Source organism: Hydra viridissima, unplaced genomic scaffold (assembly GCF_058129835.1).
Source record: "Hydra viridissima isolate aposymbiotic clone 2 unplaced genomic scaffold, HvirCarnegie_v1 scaffold_10, whole genome shotgun sequence".
Taxonomy (NCBI): Eukaryota; Metazoa; Cnidaria; class Hydrozoa; order Anthoathecata; family Hydridae; genus Hydra; species Hydra viridissima.
The window spans coordinates 13,375,052-13,397,669 of record NW_028324309.1 but is presented as its reverse complement, the minus strand read 5'-3'; the positions used below and the strand labels follow the sequence as shown (position 1 = coordinate 13,397,669).

Sequence of the window (22,618 nt, the reverse complement as noted above, 5' to 3'; positions counted from 1 at the left end):
GGAAAGCGATGAGTTTACAAAGCTGCCTAAAATAAATATTGGTTTGATAACAAAAGAGTCCTTAATTATTAAATAATCCATTTTAAAGAGGTTGATTATTTGTTTAAGATTTCTGTCACACTCATTCATATCCTTCAGGGACGGATCGTAATAGACTCAAAATTCCTCTTGCTCCCAAGCACTAAACAGATGCTCCCTTAAGATTACTTGAACAGACATTGGAAAGGTTAAAAAATGAGATACATAATCCGGGGGCGTCATCATTTACGTCAGTGCTTTACTATGAAATGCAATTTGCCCACATTCTATTGCTCTCTGTTAGGCGCCGAATGTTAGAAAATGTTTTTTCAATTAAAGCTACCGACCGATTTGCGCATGGAATATCAAGAAAAAAAGGTTTATGTAAATAGCGCACACTAAATCTTAACAGGTTCAAAACCTGTTTCCAACTTTTTAATACAGGAGCTTGTTTTGCAACGTCAAAATTGCTTTTAAATTTAGTTACTACTTCACTTGCCTTTCACTTTAAAGTATCTGGTCAAAATATTTCTCATTAATCTTTCTCAACTGGTGAGCTGAGGTTTTCCAACTTGTAAGATAACATGCACGAGAAAAGTCTTTCTGAAACAAATTTCACGATAGAAGTGTTAAAAGAACCCTAAATTCATATAAAAACATTAACTTTATAGAACATCTTTTTCAAAAAAAGTTTTAAATTCACAGAAGTCTGATGTTAGCACAGTAAAACTCTGGTATTCAACTTCAAGAAATAAATTTTTTGTTAAAATATTTATCAAACTTTGTAAACATTATCTTTAGTTTCTCAAGAAAAGTTTCACTGATTATTTAAAATTTTAGAAAATAATTAGTTACAATGTTGAATTTTATACATAGTTTATGTTTCTTACAACTATACCGGCTCACGTTACTTTTGATTAGAACCAAAAATTCTAAGAAAATTGTTTATTGCCTTGATTTTTACAATTCGATTTCTAAAACTTTGTCAATTCTGTGTGAGGTAGGTGGGTTTCACTGTTATTTTAATTATTAGATGGTTCTTTTACTCATCATTACGCGTCTTTATATCATGAAGTGACCTTGAAGGTGATAAGTACTTTCAAATTAAATCAAAATACTGATTTCCTTATATACGTTTTCTACTGTATCCTTTAGCACATCTTTTGAAATAATTAAACGATTTTAAAAAAATCTTAGATTTAAGGATATTTAAAAAATTTTTAGCTTTATTTACAATAAAGTTTTCTGCTCTGACTGACTGAGACAAATAATGTTTGATAAATTAAAGTCGTTTGTTTGAAAAAATCATCTTTAAGGAAAAATAAAATGAAAAAAAGAAAACAAGTTTTTTTTGATGTCAAATCGAATAAAAGTTTCTGAAGTAATAAAATTTTTTTATAATTTTAAAAATTGCTTAAAATTTAAACCTTAAAAGTTAGGAATGCTAAATAAAAAAATAAGCTTTCATTTACATAGTTAATGCTATATTCAACAAATATGAACGAAAATTGACAGGGAACATTGGAAGTCAAAACAACGATTCTGTGTACTTTGCAGGTTTTCAGGAGTTATCTCATTTTTTGAAATAATGAAATAGAACTGACTTGGCTTTTGTATTAGAAAAACATTTTTTAAGCGACAGGAACTAAGTTTTGAAGTTTTTTTGATTTTGTTTCAAGCTGTTTGAAAACTATTTTATTGCAGCGTAATTTTTGAAAACTTCTAGCTGTTGCTACTTGTTTTTTGAGAGCACTTCCAGCCACTTGATTCAGTGACGTTGCTTCAGCTGATTTTTCTTTCTTTTTGTCAAACGCCGATATCAAAGTAGTTGAATCATGCGCGGCTGTCATCCGTCACGTCAATTACAGCCTGGAAGACTGATGAAGCATTCGATTGCAGTGAGATCGCTGTTTTTTTAAAATAACTTTGTCAGTTCTATTTATTTCGTCTAATGGAAGCAGATGCTTCTATAGATATGGAAAAAGGATTCTGCCGTTAAGTCTATAGCTGTTTTGTTTTTATATACACAATCTTGCAGTGAAAGGTCTTTTTACGATGCACTAAAAAATTCATTATTTATACTCATTTGCATTTACACAACTAAAACTGAATTTTTAATTCAAAAGCAAATCTTCTTTTCTTTTTAAACAGTCTGTACGTTTTGCTTCTTTATTTGCAGTATTTTACAGAAGATAGCATTAAAATGTTTATCGTATGGCAAATGTAAAAAAAATAAATGAAATTAAAGTTTGAGCTTAAAGAGCTTCTGAATTTCCAGCGCCATTGTTTACGGAATCGAGAGATTATTTTTTCTCAGAAGTTTTTTAGTGGAAGTTTTATTACATTGTTTACTCATCTGTTCGTTTTAATTATCATGAAAAGATTTGATAGAAAAAAATTAATGTTAAATCTTTACAAAAAAAAAAACTTTTCTTTTCATTTTTAAAAAAGTGTCTTCTCTGATAAATAAAATATACATGCATGAATAAATTTGATAAAAGCATAATAGATACGAATATAAATGGACAATTCATAATTCGTTCGCTCCCAGTCTTAAACACTATTTAAATCAATCTTGCTACAGCTGTCTTAAATACTACCATAGTGGATACCTTTATTTATAAAGTTTTAGTAACGACAGATTTAAACGTGTTTTTTTTTTAAATTTTTGATTAGGCTAATAGAATAGGATTGGTCTAATGACTGCAAGCGAAAACAAAAGCAAAGGTATGATTAACTTCTTTAGCAAGTTAGGACGTAATTCTATTATTTGACGACCAAATTAGAATTAACTTTCTTTTCTATAGCCGATGCCCATAGAACTGTTCATAAAGCCTTAAGTCAACTCGCATCCATTCCAGAGTCAGTATTACTTTGCTTTGATATTAAAAGGTTATCTCATGAGACTTTAGGGATTACTATTGTTGGAGGCACAGAATCACAGGCGAAATCTATCTATGTAAAATCAGTTGACAAAAACGGAATATGTTCCCAACTGCAAATAGGTAGGATTTGTTTGAACGTATTCAATAACTTTATGAAATAAAAAAATTTTTTTTAAAGCTTTTTTCTTCATATTCCCAGGTGACCAAATTATAATGGTAAATGAACACAATTTGAGAAACGTTACGCACGAAGAAGCAGTTCAAATATTGAGAGAATCAAAAACCCATCTTAAGATTATGGTTTCAAGACTTGTCGACAAAAAACGCAAAAATAGTAGTGAATATTAAGCTTTTTTTTTTCTAGCAAAATTACTCACTTGTGTCGATAATAATTACAAGTAGTATTTTTCTTTTCACATAGATTTGAATGGTCTGTGCATCACTCAAGAACAATTCGTGTTTTCTAACACTTTGTCTACAGAAGAGCCGGCAGTGCTGGAGAATAAACAAATTTGGGGCAAAATTATTTAGATAAATTTCACAGGTTGAGAGATAAAAAAAATCGCTCGTTTACAACCCAGCAATTTTCTGCTACAAATACTTTTAATAAATATATTAAATAAACTGATTTGTTATTCTCTCTTTAACAGAGCTTTCTCCATTGTTCAAGATTGTGAAGAGTTTTCAAAAAGGTTATGAAAGAGGTCTTCTTGAATTGTAGACCTTCTCTCCGTTGTCAGCAATTGATGAGCGAGTGAACTTTAACAGAAGCGTGTTGAGGTTTTCATTTGATCCAACAAGACTTCTATAAAATTTTGCATTAGATCATAAAATACGTTTATCTCTTTTATAGTAAATAAATTTAAAAAAAAAAAAAAGAGCATGTTTATCTCTTTTATAGCTTAAAAAAAAAACAAAAAAAAAACATGTTTATCTCTTTTAAAATTAAAAAAAACATGTTTGTCTGTAATTTTCGCAAAAACCCATTTGATTGTAATTTTGCACGCTACAAATTAAGTAATAATCGCGTAAGTTTGAAATAAAACTTATGATTGTGAAGTTAGTATGTAAATAATTGTGCGAATGCAATAAAAAAAGTATTTTAAAAACATCTGCAATTTAAAGGTAAAAACATCGTAAAAAAAAAAAAAAAAAAAAAAAAAAAAAAAAAAATTATATAAAGCCTTACCAGAAGAATGATGACAGCTCTTAAAAATCGAATGTAGAATCATGTTTTGAATAAATTAGAGTATAGAGAGACGTGTTTTATCTTAACATTAAGTTACTTATTGATCCTTTAAGGCCTGTTGTACACTTAAGTGTACAAAATAAAAACGCTACGTAACTTTAAACAGGTTTCGTTCAGACGATTACTTGAGCTGACTTACATTAAGAAGACATGAAAGTTTGAAACTTATCATGAATTGCGGTTATGAGATAACAACGATGTTTTTTAAGATAACTTTCATATTGTCATAAACTACCTAGGCGCAGAGATTTGAACATAGAACATTATACAATTTTAGTATCGTTATTTTCGAGCTTTTACTTTGTCAAAGTCAAAAGTGAAAAATGATTATTTCGAGCGAACGATGCGTTACCTTTTCATAAATATCATGTGTATCCTTTAATGCCCATAAACATTTTGAAACTAAAAAAGTAGTTTAAACCTCATTTAAGCGCAAGTCACAGTCCTCTCGAATTTCAGGTGCATTTTTCTCAAAACAATAAACAGTAGTCTGATGACATAGAACAAGACAATACTGAGGAGATCATACGTAAACGGCCTAATCGTAAAATGTATTGTGGAAGCTTCAGTGCCAATAATTTCCTCAAGATTTACCCAAAAAAACTGCTTTGAAGAGATCCTATCGATTTTACATTTCAATTACAATAGCAAAGTCATCAAAATAGTTTTAATAAATTGCTAAAAATACAAATAATAATCGATCATTTTAGAAAGGTTTTCAAGAAAACAATCATTCCAGAAACTAATCAACCAACCGATAAAATCGATAAAATGATTACTATCGATAAAATCGATAAAATGATTATTCCTTTAAAGGGATGCTATATTATGTTATACATTACTTAAGATTAAGTATTCAGAGATTGGATTCAACTTACTTCAGATAAGGTTCAATTTCTTTGTGAGTCCACTTTGCTTTTGTTCTGAACAGAAAGTTGAATCTACAAAAGGAATATCTTTTTAAGCACTTTTTTTCACACGTGTCTGCAAGAGTTAAATGTAGAGAAAAGTTAAATGTAGAGAAAAAACAATATACAAAATCTGAAATCTTATGCCAGTGAAAACCTTTGAAAGAATGCAACAAAACTTGGAATCATGTTTAAAAACTTAGTTTTACTAATCTAATATCCGGGAATCAAAAGAAAAAATAAATAAATAAATAAATGTAACCAATAAAATCTAACCTTTGTGTAGGATCGTCAGGGAGATTATGCTCAGGAAAATGCCACACCAGTGGCGGTTGGTGTTTTAAATCAGTTAACGCAACGCCCTTAATTAAATTATTTTACATGTTTCAAATTTCACATTAAATTCGTTTATCATAATTTATGCAACTACACCATTGGTATAATTATCAACACCAATGAAGGGGGAAATGAAGAGGTAGCAGAGTTAAAGTTTGCGTTACTTAGTTTGACTTTGTATTATCAAATGGCTTTCTTCAAAATACTTTATATTTCAATATAATTAAACTCATCTATAATAAATGGATGCATCAGCCTATTCAACAACAACAACAAAAAACTTACAAGTAGATGGTCAGATTTGACATTCATTCCATCAGGCACACTCTGTGACCATGCACTCATAAACTCATTGTAGTTGAACTAGATAAAAAAGTAAATAAAATTCTCCACTAACACAATTTACAACTATGCATTAAACATATAACCACTGAATTAAACTTCACCAAATATTTGGTGAAGTTTAATTCAGTGGTTATGTTTTACTGTAAGCATAACTTTATTTTGCAAAACGATACTTTAAAGGATGCAGTATTTTAAAGCATTAAGGTAATTGTAACGTGCATGTAATTGATTCGTAGAATTTATAAAACAAGAATTTTTAAAACAATTTATAAAACAATGTACCCAAATGATACTAAAACAGAAAAACGACAATTACAAGCATGAGTCACCTGTATATCATATAACACAGTTTCTATTTTTAGAAATGATTTATTCTAAACATATTTGCATGTTAACATTATTCTACAAATCAATTACACGCACGTTATAAATTTCTCAAAAACTTGAACAGTAAGATATTGTAAATAGAACTTTTCTAAGAATTTAAAGATTTTTCTTTATTTCTGATACCTTTCCAACTGCAGGTCGAAGTATATATTCAACGTAATATTGGCAAACTTTATCTTCATTCAAAGCACAAAAGCCATTTTTTATTTCTGTCCCATATACTTTTAAACAATGCAGAAGAACAAAGCTAAAAACAGGAAAAAAAGCTTTTTTTATAAATCATAAAAATATAGGTTTGTATATTGAAAAAGAAATTGGTTATCTAAAGTCCAATAGAAACAAACTGATCATGCAATAGATTAAGAGTAACTAAAAGATTTATTGGTCACTGACCTTGGGTATAGTTCTTTAAGTACTTCACATGTTTCCTCTACAGGTATTTCTTTCCAGCTCCAACATTTTTCTTCAACAAGCGCGAGAATTTGTGAGAAAGCCTTTTCTTGATAATTAATTTCTAAAGTTCTCCAGTAACCATCCACTTGTAAAGCTTGATAAGTTTGTAAGGCTTGATTAAGCTCGAACTCACTGCACTGGATTATATCAAGTAAACCTTTAGTCGAAAGCTAATTGCAGAAATAATTTAATTTTTACTACTTAAGATAAATAAAAATGAGAAGAATTTCTAGTTCACTTAAAGTAGTTAAAATTACATTTGTTAAAAGTTATTTCTTTTTTGCAACTTTAATAAGCATTTGATTTAGAAATGTTTGTATCGCAAGAACAACAACTGTATCAGGATTCTTAACAGTTGTTTATTACAACATTCAAGGTTTTGTTACAACAGGTGCACAAAAATCAACTTAATACTTTAAATCAAGAAAGTAAGAAAGGTTTTTCTTAACTGTTGAGAAAATTTCAAGAAAAAATTACTCATTTTGATAATATATTATAGTCTCCACAATAATGAGAATCTTGGCAAAACTGGATATTATACTAGAGACAATAGTACTACATCAAAAGTGAAATCATCATTAACATTGCTATAAGTGACTGATGAATTTCATAACCTTATCTTAGACCATGAAGATCATGTTCAACAATCACTAATTTTATTTAGAAAATATCTTCTTTCCCCATTTATTGATGAATATTACAACAAAAAAGAATTTTTTTATTTTGTTCTGATAAAGCTAACTTTAATTTGCTAATTACATTAGAAGTTAGACTCATGAAAATTCTGTAAAAATGGTACCTAAAGATGATAATCCAACAAATGTTTCTCAAATTTAAACAATTAAATTTTTTTGTTTAATATTTTCCTTTAAAGTGTGTAAAAGCATAACAAAAAATTTTTTAATGTAAAAAAAATATCTCAAAAGCTAAAAGAAGTGGACTTAGGCTTTGTATAAAGCCTAATTCAAGAGATAAGATACTGGTTATGTTTTGTTGCTAACAATACACAAGTTCCTCTAAACCAAGGCTTAAGCAATAAAAACTACATAGAGTTCAATAACTACTAACATAAATTGGAAAAACAAAGAATTGAATTTATCCTCATGAACATTTTATCTTATGTGATACCTCTGCTATTATTGTCATAAAAATTATTGGTCTCACTTTTTCTTTCTCGCTATCATCTCTCAAACCAGAATAAGCATTTTCAGTTAGGTAACTTCGCAATCTTTGCAATTTAGGTCTGGTTGGACGAACTTCATAGTAACTTTTGAAACAGCTGCACACCTTAAAAATAGCAACTTTCATTTTTCAAAATTTTAAATTTCAAAAGTTCACTAAAAACCATAAATGAATTTATATTTACTTACAGGTCTTTCTACCAGTGATAACTCATTTGAAAACTCTAGATACAATACAAATTACCCAATGTAACAATTTTAATTAACCAGCTTTCAAAATCAGGATAAAAATACTTAAAGAATTTCTTAAACAACAATAAATAACATTTTTAGAAAATAGAGAGATAAAAAATAATTTGAATAGCACTAAACAAACTAGTAACTCAGTGCACAAAAACAAATTTTAACATGAAACTAAATAGAGAAACTATGTATGTATGTATGTATGTATGTATGTATGTATGTATGTATGTATGTATGTATGTATGTATGTATGTATGTATAAAATAACAAACTAGTTCATGTTATACAACACTATTTATGAGATCTTCCTTTGAAAAAACTAAAACAGTATGTTTTTCTCATTTTTATTTGTCGAAGGGTGCTGACAATTAGTTATGATTTACTGGTAACTATTTGAACAAAATCTCAAACCAAAGTTCTAATTCTTTTGTTTTTCCCTATTCATTTTAGAACTGAAACAAAAAAGCGTTCTTTTGTCTTCATTTCGCTTGAAGATCTTTTTATTCTCAAAAAAAAAACAAAAAAATAACTGCTTGATTATTAAGAGATCAAAGTTATACAGGAAAGACCTTTTTTAATAAATATAGTTTCTGTATTTTTTTTTAAGGTAAGTAATGTAAAATCTAAATGATAATCATAAAAATCTAAAAACTAAGATTTTTTGTAAAATCAATATCTTTATTTTATTGATATAATAATGAAAGGGCCAGCAAATTGGATTTCTCTGGTCTATAAAAATTACACTCAATAAATCATGTATATTTAGGTTCTGATTACAGACACTACTAATTTTAAATTTCATTTTGAGTTTTTTTAAAGTAATAATTTACCAATTATCAATTAAAACTATAAATCCGTGGTTAGCAAGTTCAAAGAAAAGTAAACTAAGCAGTGAAAGTTGTGAAAATATTTATCATGATGAAGAAATTAGTAAAGAAAAAAAACAGTGTTTTGGCTAATGAACCAAATGAGGAAACAGTTTTTCCATAATATTGTTCAGAAATACAATAGAAGAAACAACTAAAGACATTTGAATGGTTAAATATTTTGAAAACTGGATATTTTTTTCTGTTTGTAAGTTCATTATTAGAGCTATTTAGGCTTAGAAAAGACTCAGTGATTAAAATGATTAAGTGAGTGGACAATCAGCAATGTTAGAGTACAGCAAAATAAAAGAAGCAGCAATCCGTAAGGAAGAAGCAGCAATCCGTAAGGAAGAAGCAGCAATCTGTAAGGAAGAAGCCTTCATTTCATAAGTTATGTAAAAATAAACCATAGAGATTCATGAATGTAGATGAATTAGTATAAAACAACTTACCATACATTTCAGGCTGCATTTCACATAGCAAAAACAAACCGCGTATTTTCTGATTTAAAAAAACTAATATATTTGCAAGTAGAAAATGGCTTAGATGTAAGCTGTGTTTTACAATCAGATCATAAATGTTCAGGCAGAGTGAAAATCGCAGAATTAAATGTTGTTATTAATTTATTTTTTCACATCATTGAAATGAGCAGCACAGACGCTTCTAATATTGCAAATTTGAAATGAGCAGCACTTCTATTGCAAATTGATTTTTAAGTGTTTTCATGGTCATGGACTTAATTTTTTATTATGCAATTGGGTTTCATTTGCTTGTGATGGTGCTTCTAATACAGGCATATCTTGTTTGCTTTCTAAATAAGTTCTTTAAACATGTAATTTGGGATTGTAGTAATCATTTAGAGAATGATGTTCTTCATATTCTAACAGTTTGTCATATAAAAACTTTTTTTGATAAGTGATGTGCCATTTACAGTGCATCTTCTTTGAACAAAGTGGAATTAGAAATTATTGCAATACATTTAAGTGTAAATTTAAACTCATTGGACAAATTTTAGGTATTAGATGATAGTCCCTTGTCATGTGATTTGTGATGACTGTTTGGAATAACTATGCAGCACTGTTTCATCAACAACTTCAGAAAATTTCAGCGGACCTTAAAAAGAAATTGTGTGAAATCTATTTCATACTTAACACGGAGCTTATATGGGATGCATTAATAGAACTTGAAATTCTAAGAGATTTCAAGACAGATTAATATCTCTACCAGAGGTACTTAGCTTGTTATCTTAAAATATCATGTGTTTCAATCAATGAAAAATAATCCTAGTAAATATTATGCACAAATACAAAGTGCAGTAGAAAAATTTAAAGGTGTGAAATTGTAAAAAGGTTGGTAAGGTCTCCTAAATCAGTCACAAAGATTTTTTCAGTAAACTAAGTGAAGCTTTCGATTCTTGAGTATTTATAACTAGAGCTGCTCTTACATCTTTGAGAGAACAAGAAAGTGCTTCAAACAGAGAAAAATACAATAATTTCAAAACAATTTAGAAATTTTTGATCAATCAAAATGGATTTCAGAAAGTGATCCATGCTTTGGGGACATTCAGATTTTTTGTTTTAATATTTGTGCAAGTACATTAGTGCAAGGCTTTAGAAAACATACTCCCAGTGGGATTGAAATAAAATTCCAAAGGATCTCCAGTATTTGAATACTGCTATAAATACCTTAATTGTTTTGAAAGCTGAATGTGAGTAGTCATTTTGTATTATGAATTTTATCATCTCTTCCATGCAAAATTTGCTAATGACAAAAGTAGCATCTAGCTTAATTTTTATATCTAGTCCATCAATGTAAACAAATAACTTTAAATGTTATTTATGTTATATAGTAAATTCTTAATGAGTAGAAAATATAAAAAGAACAAACCTTTTGATTTTGTTGTGCTTAATCTTGGCAAAACAAGCAATGAGTTTGATGTTTCTGCTGCTCTAAGATCATATGTTTGATTTTTAGTGCAGATCACACAGTCATCATCAACATCTCCACGTATTACTAAACTGAGTTAAGAATATTATATTAAGTAGTCAGATACAGATTTCAGACAGGCTCAGAAAAGACCTGGTCCATTTAAAAATTGGAGGTCACTATTTTTTTTAATTCATATTTTGAAAATTTTTCAAAATGTGTTAATTTTCTTTTGAAATATTGAAAATAAAATAAAACTTGCATTTAAAAAAAAGCTTTTCTTACTTTTTATTATGCAAAATAACTTCAGTTTATATATTTGCTTTGGCCACTTTTTATCATAAAGTTTATTTTTAATCTTCAAGTAACACTTAACCTGGCAAAATGGCATTAAACTTTAAATGCACTTTTTGAGCACTAAGCAAGTAATGCAGTTCTGAAATAATCAAAAAATTGCTTACTCATCGCCTTCTTTTAACTCTTTAAGTAATTCATTTGATAGTTCAATAAGCTTATACTCTTCTTTCATCCATTCTGTAGAATAATGAAGAGATTGTACTAATCCTCTTCTTTGATTCACTCCTGCAGCATCTGCGAGTTCAGTTACTTCATTAATAGACCTTAATAAAAAACTGCTATACATACATACATACATACATACATACATACATATATACATACATACATATACACGTTTAATGTATAATTTATAAATACTACATATGCAGGAGAGACAGTTGTTAAAACATTTAGCTCACTTTAAATTTAGCATTTCACAATTCTTAAATGTTAGGAACACTTTTACTTAATGTAAAATTTTTATTAAAACTTTATGACATCTATCTGATACACCTATCCAAAATTGGTCTCAACTTCAAAGAACAAAAAGAAGACCTATGAGGCATTTATCTACCGAATTTCAGGTATGACCAGATGTAAAAATTAAAATCTAATCTTAATAGCCAAAGGAGAAAAATCACATTTAAAGTTTTAAGTCATTTTGGGCAGTTGATCACACTTGGAGCCCTGTATAAATCTATTTTGTTTGTTTTTCCCCTTTGTTATATGAAGTTTAAAAAAAACATCAGGATATTTTTTCCTGTCAGGTTTTAACCAACACATATCATAACCTCTTTAGATATGTTGGCTATAACTCTGTGTACAGGGAACTAAAATATGGATTTAAGCTTTTATCTTATTCTTATTATTAACTATAGAAGTTTCAAAATTTAATAAAATGAAGTCTTGACATGAAGTTTTCAGGCCATAAAAACAGAAACAAGATATCATTTACTTGTGCACATATTTGGTCTTAAAATAGCAATCTTGCCTTTAAAAAATGACTTAATTATAGGAACTTTTTGTGAATTTTGTGCTTTTTAAGGATTCAAAATCACATCAAATAACTAGTTTAGTAATGTTATGTGACTAGTGAATAAGGGATCCTATGTTATTAGATTTCACATTTCTGTTTTTTCTAATTATTTTGAATTTAAAATACATTAAAACCTTTTTATGTTTAAGATGTTAACCCAAAGGTTTGCTAGTTATACTTAAAATGATTGTCAAAATTTTGAGAGTATACACAATAGTAACAACTTTTTTTTTATATCTACAGTTAAAAAATATATTTAAGCCGGGTTCCAAGTAAACCAATACCGTAAAATGGCTTATAACTTTAATCTTCTCATTTGGTTACAGAGATTAGATTTTAATTTCTTAATCTGGTGATACCTGAGACCTTGAAGATTAATGCCCAACAAGTCATCTTTTGATCCTCAAAGTTGGGACCAGTTTTGGATGAGAGTGCCTTATGCTTACTTAAGGAAAAACGAGTATATTCACCTTTTCATTCCCGCCAATTTATGGTATATTTCCAAATGATATATTGCCGGTTGACGAAGTTAAAGAAACCGAGTAACAACTCTAAACATCAGCTTTAAATAAAATTAGCATAATGTGATCAATCAAGGGTTTTTTTTTTTAAAATAGAGACACTTTGACTGATCACACGCGAGAACTGTTAAACAGTATATATGTTTTTATTCAAAATTTATTGGAACTTCATCATGGATAGATTTACGTCGCAAAAACGTTTACAAACTGTATTGTATTACGAAAATCTGCATGCTGAAGATTGAATGCATTTGAACTGCATTGAAGAGTGTTTTTCATGCGCTTAGACCTATTTAGGGTCAACGTAATCGAACTACCAAACTCACTATTCGGCATACCATCAACAATGATACTTGACCGAATAGACCACGTCTTGTACTTAGTGCAGAAAATATAGCGGCTGTGGCTTAGAGTCTTCATGATGACACTAAAGAATCGATTTGGCACCGTTCTCAACTTGGCTTGTCTTATTGAACATCTTGAGAAATTTTACGCACGAATCTTGGTTTGAAAACATATAAAATTCAACTTGCGCGACACAATTTTAGTATATGGGCTCTCAAAAAAATCTCTGAAGATCCACATTTCCCAACCCAAATTTTGTTCAGTAATGAGATTCCTTTACGGCTGAATTACTTTGTCAATAACCAAAGTATTTGGGGCAAAGAGTAACCCAATGAAATTCAATAACTGCTATTATATCCATTGAAAATAACCGTTTAGTGTGGCTTAAGGGTCGGTGGAATCATTAGTCTATATTTCTTCTAAAATGCGGCCGGCGCCATTGTTACTGTGAATAGCACCCGTTATCACGCAAATGTTCGAATGAACCATCGAAGATTGAGCCTTCAGAATGGACGAATTAAAACGCAGTTGTGGTCAACATTTGAAAGGGATCATCTTTAAAAAGTAAATACCAAAAGTGGTTCTACATAGTAAATAGTAAAAGAGGATTTACGATAACCGTATAGTACTACGGTTATCGTAAATCCTATTTTATCTTACTACGTAGAACCACTTTTGGTATTTACTTTTTAAAGATGATCCCTTTCAAACTAAATTTTAAGTTTAAAACTAGTCTATTAATTCTATCAGTGCTGGATTAAGGCTTTTGCAGACTTGGATTTTCATTTATTACTATTTTAAGAACAGGTTAAGTTTGTTTATTTAAAATAAAATCTTCAATTTTGAATTAGGCCACCGAAACTGTTACCCAGGGCTAATATCCCACAAGTAGTTAATTTCATTTTTTATTAATTTTAGAGTCTGGCTTTGATAATTGCCTCCTGTTGTTCTCTAAATTAAGTTAATCTCCAGATACATATTTCACATATTTTTTTTTTATATTTTATATATAGATTCAAATCTTCCTACTGGAAATTCTGCAACATTACAAATTATCTCAATCAAACATTTTAAATGGTACCATGAACAAATCATTTAATTTTTTGTCCTGCGAAGCCAAATATCAAGGCCTTTAGATGGGAAAATGGCAGTTGTAAGTGTGTAATGGCCAAAGTTTAAATTCCATGGCTTAGAACAAGTTTCCCTTTAAATGCAAATGTAGTTTTAAAAAAGAATTTACGAGCTTTGGAAAATAATATTCTAATTAAGCAAAGAGAACTTTAAAATATTTTTAAAAATCAGAAAATCAAAAAAGTTTCTCAATTAACTTTGTTGTTGATAGGTTTTCCTGATTTTAAAAATGGTATGAAAAAAAAAAAGGCTGAAATCTAAAAATGTGAAAATCAAACATAGACTTTCACTTATGACCAGAGGCTCTAAAAAAATATTATTTGGGATCTGAGAACACTAAATATTCTCAAAAAGTAAACTATTTCTATATAATTTAACAAATTCAGAAAAGTTTTTCTTTTTTTTTCTTTATCTTTTTTAATTCCTTTTACTTTCTTATGGTGGCTGTGAGAAAGTATACGCGCAAAATTAACAGTACACAATAAAAATTATCTAAAGTTTCTAAGGAAATGCAGCTGTTGATCCATTTTGATTGCTAATAATTTGATGACTTTATTTGAAACGAAGAAGGTAAAGAAATTTTAAAATAAAAGTTTTTTTTTGATGAATTAAAATGGTGAATCTTATTTCTTATCACCTGCTCTATATTCTTCATCAGGTAAAGGCCAATGTAAAAATGTGATGCAATTACTAGATGAGTATGACAAACACTTAATTATTAGTGGCCTGAGCTTTGACACTTCCTCTAACACAAGACATCACAGTGATGATTTGGTTTAATGTCTCCTATTCCTGACGTATATCTGAGTTGCGAGTATTTCACTTCAGGAAAAAAAGTTACGCAGGTGAAAAACATCAATTAAACAAAAGTTAAAGAACACACTTTAAGTCTCTGAGTACCACTATGATTCTATCAAAGAAAGGAATTTTATTTGAAGAAATCAGCAAAACAATTTCTAAACCATTTACAGCATATGTTATAACACTCCATAATATTTGCAAAGCCATGTAGCAATCAGCGCTCCTCACCTTTACTTCAAGTAATGATTATATAAAATCAAGGATTTTATATAATCAGTTCTATGTAAGCTTTAAAGTAGAAATCCATTGATTACTATATTTATATTCATTAATCATTTAAAAAACATAAAATATCTTGCTTGCATTGAGTATAAAGATCTTATATGTGCTTTCTAAATTTGATTTCCTGCTTTCTCCACTAAGCAAAAAATCGAAATGATGCGTTTTTACTTTGAGGTTTAAATTCAATTAATGACCCTTCGCATGTTATATTTGTAGAATTTGATTGCAATAAAAAAGTGTTTTAAATTACTTATTTTTCTCATTATCACAGTGGAATACTCAGTACTACAGAAAGTTTGCATGCTATGCAAAAACTCTAATTGTTGCCTATGATCACGCTGAACGATCTGAGGGTAGTTTATTTAACGCTTTACTGAAGAAGGGTAACAATAAGATAGGCTTTTGAAAGTTTAGTTTTTTTGATTTGCAACAAAAAAACTTGGGAAGTCTTTACAAAAATGTGGAAGAGTATAAAGAAAAGGAGTATAAAGAAAATTAACAAAATAAGAAAAGAAAGCTTAAAGAGTTTTTGCATTTTTTCTTAATTGAATATAAACTTGCAAATCTTAAATAAAAAAGGGAACCATTGACAGATTTACACTCTTCAAGTGTCAAAATAAATGAAAAGTTCAACATTTTCATTATTCTCAAAAACAGTCCAAAGCTGTAGTCAAAAGTGGCTGAAGATTCGGTCGGCCATTCCTTCTTAACTTAACGATTTGTTCTGTCCCTTCAATACCATTCACATGAAAAACAATAACATTTCATGTAACCAAAATCTAAACCAATTAACAGCACAAAAACTTTTATATCGCTACATATTGCCCAACAGTCCTACTGAACTTTTCTAATAGGGTTTTTATATTATTGTATGTTTCTTTCATCTGACTCAAAGCAAATCCCCTGTAACATTTACTTACATGTTCTAAAGCAAAACTTTGAACATGTAAGTAAATGTTCAAAGTTTTTTTTAAATCTTTTGCTTTTTTTCTTTTTAAATTATCCAAACGGATACATAAAGAATTTTCTAACGAGTTGAACTGCGTGGCGAATTTTTGTTGTTGTTAAATAGGATTGAGTTCCATATCACAAAAAAAATGCGAGAGTCCAGACTTAGATGGTATGGACATAATGCGAAAACCACTAGTTTTCTGTAAGATTTTCATTATTGTTCTTCATAAATTTTCTCATTTGTGAGCCTTTTAATTTAGGTTTGCTGAATTTGGAAAAAACACTGTTCTAAAATAAAAATTCTTTACAATTTTTTTTTTTCAACTTTAGCATTAGAAGCTGACAAATGCCATTCTTTTAATCTAAAGTCTTAATATTTAAGCTTTCCTAACAGGCAAAACCAAACTCTAATTTGATCGTTTAACTCATACTGTTCATTTAAATATGGTCGCTGCAGGGAAGGTGTAGGTAAGCTGTTGGAAGGTATATGCTTCAATGTTTATCAATTTATCTTAATGCCTTCTTCGTGATTGCTTAAAATATCAGAGTGTTCATTTGCAGTGTCTATTGCTAAAGAAACTAGTTCTCATTGTGAAGAATTAGTTTAGATGCTGATGCTACGTTTGAATACTCAATTTGATTTTTGATTTTTCTTGAGGTTCGTCTCATACAAGTCAAATAAAAGTAGCAATCATCGTGATGATTTGCTTGCCTCCACCAAATTAATGGTACAGTAAAAGACCTAGAAATGGATTTCCATTAAACCAGTCATTTATTACAACGTAACACGAAATGGAAAAGCGTTTTTTTCGCTTTATAAATACGCTTGTTTACTTTGTCAGTCGGACAAATATTGAGGTTTTACAATATATTTTCCAAAAGCATGTCACTTTATTTGGAAGGTTTAAGCATTTAAAACCTTCACTTTTCTTCATAACTTTTGAATAAATCCCAGTAATTTTCCAAACAAACCCTTGAAATGATATTAGAAACACTAAGACTTAAGGTTTACTGTTATATATCATTAAACTAAATGTGTTGTTAACTTATTTTGATCGTATTATATACGAGTATACATGAAAATAATACAGAAACTATAACTAAGAAACGTGGCGTGATAAACACCCATATCTATAGGAAATTTTGATTAGAGAGATTAATTGTGCTATCGTTAGAATGAAACCCTTTCTTAACTACTTCATATCGGTTCGATAAGCATTTTACCACCGGCAACCGATGATGGAAAGGCGGCAAAATTGCTTAAAAAGTTATTAGCAAAATAAAGGTTGTAAAAATCACAAAATATATATTTATCGTAATACCGACATAATATTAAGATCTGTAGTATTTCGATGATCTTATATAAGAAATTTATTTCCACCACTGAATATTTTGTTTATTTGAATTTCAAAACTAATAATTTCTTCAGTTAGATAAATAAATTAGCTAATTACTGTATTCCTATGCATAAAAGTTTATGAATGCATAGAAGAAACAATGCTCAACGTTAAATCTCATATGCACATATATCTAACTACAAACAATTTGCACTAGCGAGGTATCTACATTGCAATCTGGCAGAAAGTTTTACGTTCAGCTTCTTTGTAGTTAGTGATGACTTGTATTATCAATTTTGTAAATTGCAAGAGGTAGTTTTTTATCATTTTTGCTTGTTTGTGATATTGTTAGATATCTAGTATACTTTAAAACTGTAAAGCATGACAATTTCAGAGTTTCTACCTACACTTGCTGAAAATCCATATTTTTCAGCAGGATTTGGACTGGTAGGTGTTGGAACTGGATTGGCAGTAATCCGAAAAGGTCTTCAATTTGGTTTTGTTCTTTTTCGTCGCCATTGTATGGTTACTTTAGAAGTTACCAGTAAAGATAAAAGTTATGACTGGTTATTGCAATGGATGATACAGAAACAAGCAAAACAAACACAGCACTTGAGTGTTTATACAACATTTCAACAACAAGAAAATGGGAAAATAAATTCTCAGTTCGATTTCACCCCTAGTCCAGGTGTTCATTTTTTAAAATATAAAAATAATTGGATTCGTATTGAAAGGCAAAGAGATCAAGGGATGAGAGATCTAGCTAGTGGTTCTCCTTGGGAGACAGTTAATTTAACATCACTTGGTAGAAATAAAGAGTTGTTTAAGTCAATGTTGCATGAGGCAAAAGCACTGGCTTTATCAAAACAGGAAGGAAAAACCGTTATGTATATACCTATGGGACCTGATTGGCGTCAGTTTGGTTTTCCACGACAACATCGACCAATTAGCTCAGTTATTCTTGACGATGGCATTTCAGAAAGAATTCTTAATGATGTTAAAGAGTTTATTTTTAACAAAAAATGGTATATGGATCGAGGTGATCTAACAGCTTGTTCATTATTTATTTAGAATATTTTATAGTTGGCTATTAACCTTAATGAATTTTTTTAAAAACCCTTTTACCCAATAATACTTTTATCATAAATAAGTGCATAAAGATATTAATTTTTAGAAACAACTTAAGTACACAATTGACTTTTAGGTATCCCATACCGACGTGGCTATTTGTTATATGGACCACCTGGATGTGGAAAAAGCAGCTTTATGTAATAACTTTATTTATTTATTTTTAAATTAAAGTTGAGTTTATTTCTTACTTACATTATGTTTTTTTAGTTAAATGCAAATTAGCATTTTGTTTAAATTTTCAAATATTTCAATAAATTTAAATCAATTAATTTAAATTTTCAAACATTTAAAGTATAAAAACTAACATTGATATGGCTAAAGGAACCAGTTTCCAAAGTTGTATATAAGGATTCAATTAATTAACGATAATAGTTATAATTTATTTTTCTATTAATCTGTTAACATAAAACATAAGTACTTAACTTTTACAAAATTTTTTTGTTCTTATGTCAACTCTAGTCCATAAATCATGTGCATGTGGTTTGCTATTCAAGCATTAAGTTATGTATTTCTCTCAATCTTCTCCACAAATAACCCAAAACCAGTTGCTTTTCTTCTTACTTTTCAATGCTCATTCCTTTTTATTAATCACTGCATCTCTTATGGGCCATATTTTTTGTGTTTTCTTGATTGTGTGTTGATGTTATTTTTACTAACAAGATAGAGTATCTACAGAAGTTTATTATTAAAATAAGAGATCAAATATTTGATAACTCTTTTATTTGGTTTATAACCAAGTTCTTCCTCATGGATTTCTTTACTTTTTTGTGTAACCACTGCAGGAAGCCTCTCATGAAGAGAAAAATTTAATATTTTTTATATGAGTAGTTTGTCCATCCAAAAGAAGAAGTATTTGCTTGTTACTCTTCTCTAACATTGTGTACTTGATGAAATGTTCCAGCTATGGAACAAAAAGTTCTAACAATATCTCTCCACTTTTGTAGCATTCAAATATTGTACCAAATGGAGATCCTTCCTTTGTATAGTACTCCTTGCTTTGTAATATTATCAGAGGTATGAATTCATCTGTAGCATTCTTGCTTCATACAGCAGTAGTAATCAAATCACTTTCACCACTTTTAAGTGCACCAACTGATGGTTTCTTTTCTGAGCAATTATTTTGGATGGCTTGTGAACAGTGGACTAACCTGTTATATCAATCTTACATACCTGATTAGCAGTGAACTTGTATTCATCTAATATGAGTTCATATATATCAGAGAATACATAAAGGCATTCTTTATTGAAAGCCCTGGCCCTGGCCATTGATGTTGTTTATGGAGTTTGTAAAGATAAGGATTATCTATCATGAATTTAAAATACCATTTCCTCCCTGTGATTACATTTTCTCTATTGAAATGATGTTGTAATTAATATTCTTCTGGTAATTGATAAATAATCTACTTAGCTCAACTGCAGTAAACCCAAAAAAGCATAATTGTAAATTGAGGATGTGTTCGATGAACTCCTCATATTTGCAGTAATATCCTAAGGCCTTCCAATTTTGACATTCTTATTTAATCATTTAAAATGAGGCTTTAATGTTATTATGTAGAGATGTTAAATTGTCTACAAGCTTCATTGAATCCAATAACTCCTTTCAATAATTTATTTAACACCTCTTCCATATCTTCTTGTTTCTATTTATCATAACTTTGCTTTGACAGCTGTGTCATAAATATAGCGTAAAAAACAGAATGAAGGGAATGTCAGCTGAGAGTGGTAGAGACAAGAATTATTTTTTTAAGTTGTAATGACTTAAGAGAATACTTCTTGTTTTTTGAAAATCTAGGAATCTCATATGGGTAAGACATAAGACTTGCCACAAGTTAATTTATACCTAAACATAATCAACATTGAATAAACAATTAAATAACAATTTTGTTCAATCAAAATGATTAAGTAAATTATCAAAATGATTATAAAAATTTAACAAGGAACATAGTTTAGTTAATAATTTACTTGGAATATTAATTACCAAACTTATGCAAAAAATGATAAAAAAAATTCAAATAAACTTACTTGCAGTGAGTTTATTTTAATTTTTTTATAATTTTCTGCATATGTTTGGTAGTTAATAACCAGGTTGTTTTATGACAGACAATATTACTATAAAGAAAAATTCTGTATGTTGCATGTGTTACATTCTATTAGTAATGTGTTATTTCATATTTTATCATTATTAAAACAGCTTTAAATGTAAAGCATTTAAATTTAAGACTGATACTCAATACTTAAAAAGTCCTTCAAGTTCTCAGGAGATGTTTTTAATCATCTAGCTGATATGAAAATGAATAATACTTCATTAAAAAAGCAGAATATAAATTTGGTCAAGATCAACAATGAGTTGTTAAGGTGAAAAACAACAAAACCCTATAAGGAAATAAAGTCAACGATTTTCTGTGCTCTGAAATTTCAGATTCAAAAAAGGTTTAGTTAACAAGTTATTAGTATTTTTAATAAATTAATTAATAAATTATTTTTAACAAATTAATTGATAGGTATTTTTAATAAATTAGGTAGGGTCAAAAGGCTTTGTTCACTTAGTTTGTGTTTGTGACATTTAAAGCTTAATTTGATACAAAATCAATAAATTATTATTATTGTTTATATACCTTTTTAGCACAAAAACTAGAGTGGTTCCTTTAAATGAACTGTCATTATTGGTTTAGACTGTAGTATGGACTAATAAGTTAATGTTGTTAAGGGTTAACTTTTTATACCTCTTTTTTACAAATAGAACAGCACTTGCTGGTGAACTACAATACAGTGTATGTATAATGAATCTTGGAGATCGAACATTATCAGATGATCGTTTAACACATCTAATGAGTGTTGCTCCACAACAAAGTATAATTTTGCTTGAAGATATTGATGCTGCTTTCAGTAAAAGAGATGATAGTGATAAAACTGGAAATAAAGCAGCAGGTTACTACCCAAACTATGTAAGTGTGTTGGAATTATTGATCATATCAATTTTATGCAAACAGTTGTTAACTGATACTTTCTTTTATTCTTACATTTATGCTCTTTTATAAATGACCTTGTGAAAAATTAGTATGTTAACAACTATCAGTGTGTTTGATTGAAATTCAAAGTTCTAAATGCAAGCATAAACATACAAAATACAAACATAAGCATGCATATAGAGTTTTAAACAGCAATTGAGATCACTTTAAATATCTTCAATAATAATATTGCTAAAGTAATAAATTTTAAATTAAAAAAACCTTTATTATTAAACTTTTTAGCATTATGCTATCAGATGATTTTAATTTTTAAACTAGATCTTCTAACTAATTAAGTAACTTGTAACTTATCTTTGGCAGGTGACATTTAGTGGCTTGTTGAACTGTCTTGATGGAGTTGTATCAACAGAAGAAAGACTTGTATTCATGACAACTAACTACCTTGAAAGACTTGACTCAGCCCTAATACGACCTGGTCGTATTGATATGAAGCAGCTCATTGATAAATCATCTGTTTCACAACTTGTTCAAATGTTCTCTCGCTTTTATCCGCACATGAAACATTCTGATGCAGTCTTATTCAGTGAAATAGTCAGTGCCACAAACCAAAAGTATAGTGTAGCACAAATTCAAGGTTACCTAATGCTCTTTAAGCATGATGCACTTGGGGCTTTGAATAATGTGCATACATTGAAAAATTTATAAATCACATGTCATTATGTGCAAGTTTTTTTTTTTGAAAGTTATTTAAAATGATAAGTAAAAAATCCTCTTAAAATGAATAAAGAAGTCAACAAAAGCAAACAATTGTAGGTTGAGTAAAAATAAATGAATAAAATAAATACTTATTACATCATTTTTTCTGTGTAAACTTTTTTTAAAATACAAAAGAAAAAGTATATCATTATTGAGAAGAATTTCTTTACAAGTTTCTATATTTTAATTTTGTTTATGAGAGTTGAGAAGAATTACGTTTCT

The 22,618-nt window shown here is 28.9% G+C and overlaps 3 protein-coding genes across 9 annotated transcripts; 2 read left to right on the top strand and 1 right to left on the bottom strand.

Annotated features, from left to right (window-relative positions):
* Nucleotides 1-1,495: 1,495 nt before the first annotated feature.
* LOC145180910 (ligand of Numb protein X 2-like) lies at nt 1,496-4,159 on the top strand. Of its 4 annotated transcripts, none has more exons than XM_090100250.1 (5): nt 1,496-2,745; nt 2,826-3,023; nt 3,103-3,240; nt 3,325-3,447; nt 3,554-4,159. In XM_090100250.1, exons 1-4 carry the CDS (start codon nt 2,718-2,720, stop codon nt 3,432-3,434), a joined length of 474 nt encoding a protein of 157 aa, XP_089956376.1. In that variant the 5' UTR covers nt 1,496-2,717; the 3' UTR covers nt 3,435-3,447; nt 3,554-4,159. The 4 variants fall into 4 exon arrangements, with proteins under 4 accessions (XP_089956376.1, XP_079911998.2, XP_089956377.1 ...); XM_090100251.1 differs by having other exon boundaries at nt 1,502-2,745; nt 3,103-3,237; XM_080055872.2 differs by lacking the exon at nt 3,554-4,159 and having other exon boundaries at nt 3,325-3,527.
* Nucleotides 3,238-12,780, bottom strand: LOC145180907 (sister chromatid cohesion protein DCC1-like). 3 transcript variants are annotated; one of them, XM_090100248.1, is made up of 11 exons: nt 12,643-12,780; nt 11,259-11,417; nt 10,759-10,889; nt 7,952-7,986; nt 7,746-7,868; nt 6,522-6,751; nt 6,252-6,375; nt 5,682-5,759; nt 5,337-5,422; nt 5,031-5,093; nt 3,238-3,708 (listed from the first exon to the last, which is right to left on the bottom strand). In XM_090100248.1, the coding sequence occupies exons 1-11, from the start codon at nt 12,648-12,650 to the stop codon at nt 3,597-3,599; spliced, it is 1,149 nt and encodes a 382-aa protein (XP_089956374.1). In that variant the 5' UTR covers nt 12,651-12,780; the 3' UTR covers nt 3,238-3,596. The 3 variants fall into 3 exon arrangements, with proteins under 3 accessions (XP_089956374.1, XP_089956373.1, XP_089956375.1); XM_090100247.1 differs by having other exon boundaries at nt 11,259-11,429; nt 12,643-12,725; XM_090100249.1 differs by having other exon boundaries at nt 10,759-10,884; nt 12,643-12,666.
* A 4,717-nt stretch (nt 12,781-17,497) lies between these two features.
* On the top strand, nt 17,498-22,557 carry LOC145181804 (mitochondrial chaperone BCS1-like). 2 transcript variants are annotated; one of them, XM_090100691.1, is made up of 5 exons: nt 17,498-17,852; nt 17,977-18,579; nt 18,745-18,808; nt 21,412-21,616; nt 22,001-22,557. In XM_090100691.1, the coding sequence occupies exons 2-5, from the start codon at nt 18,063-18,065 to the stop codon at nt 22,343-22,345; spliced, it is 1,131 nt and encodes a 376-aa protein (XP_089956817.1). In that variant the 5' UTR covers nt 17,498-17,852; nt 17,977-18,062; the 3' UTR covers nt 22,346-22,557. The 2 variants fall into 2 exon arrangements, with proteins under 2 accessions (XP_089956817.1, XP_079913097.2); XM_080056971.2 differs by lacking the exon at nt 17,498-17,852 and having other exon boundaries at nt 17,859-18,579.
* Nucleotides 22,558-22,618: the final 61 nt, after the last annotated feature.

What these genes read in the sequence shown, in the direction of transcription:
- LOC145180910 (XM_090100250.1), top strand. Translation starts at nt 2,718, where the DNA reads ATGACTGCAAGCGAAAACAAAAGCAAAG. An exon ending in AAGCGAAAACAAAAGCAAAG is followed by an intron (nt 2,746 to 2,825) that starts GTATGATTAACT and finishes TCTTTTCTATAG; the next exon opens with CCGATGCCCATAGAACTGTT. An exon ending in CAAAAAACGCAAAAATAGTA is followed by an intron (nt 3,241 to 3,324) that starts GTGAATATTAAG and finishes CTTTTCACATAG; the next exon opens with ATTTGAATGGTCTGTGCATC.
- LOC145180907 (XM_090100247.1), bottom strand. An exon ending in TATCACTGGTAGAAAGACCT is followed by an intron (nt 7,869 to 7,951) that starts GTAAGTAAATAT and finishes GCTATTTTTAAG; the next exon opens with GTGTGCAGCTGTTTCAAAAG. An exon ending in ATGATAGCGAGAAAGAAAAA is followed by an intron (nt 6,752 to 7,745) that starts GTGAGACCAATA and finishes TTCTGCAATTAG; the next exon opens with CTTTCGACTAAAGGTTTACT.
- LOC145181804 (XM_080056971.2), top strand. Translation starts at nt 17,922, where the DNA reads ATGACAATTTCAGAGTTTCTACCTACACTTGCTGAAAATCCATATTTT. An exon ending in AAAATGGTATATGGATCGAG is followed by an intron (nt 18,580 to 18,744) that starts GTGATCTAACAG and finishes ATTGACTTTTAG; the next exon opens with GTATCCCATACCGACGTGGC. An exon ending in CAGGTTACTACCCAAACTAT is followed by an intron (nt 21,617 to 22,000) that starts GTAAGTGTGTTG and finishes TATCTTTGGCAG; the next exon opens with GTGACATTTAGTGGCTTGTT.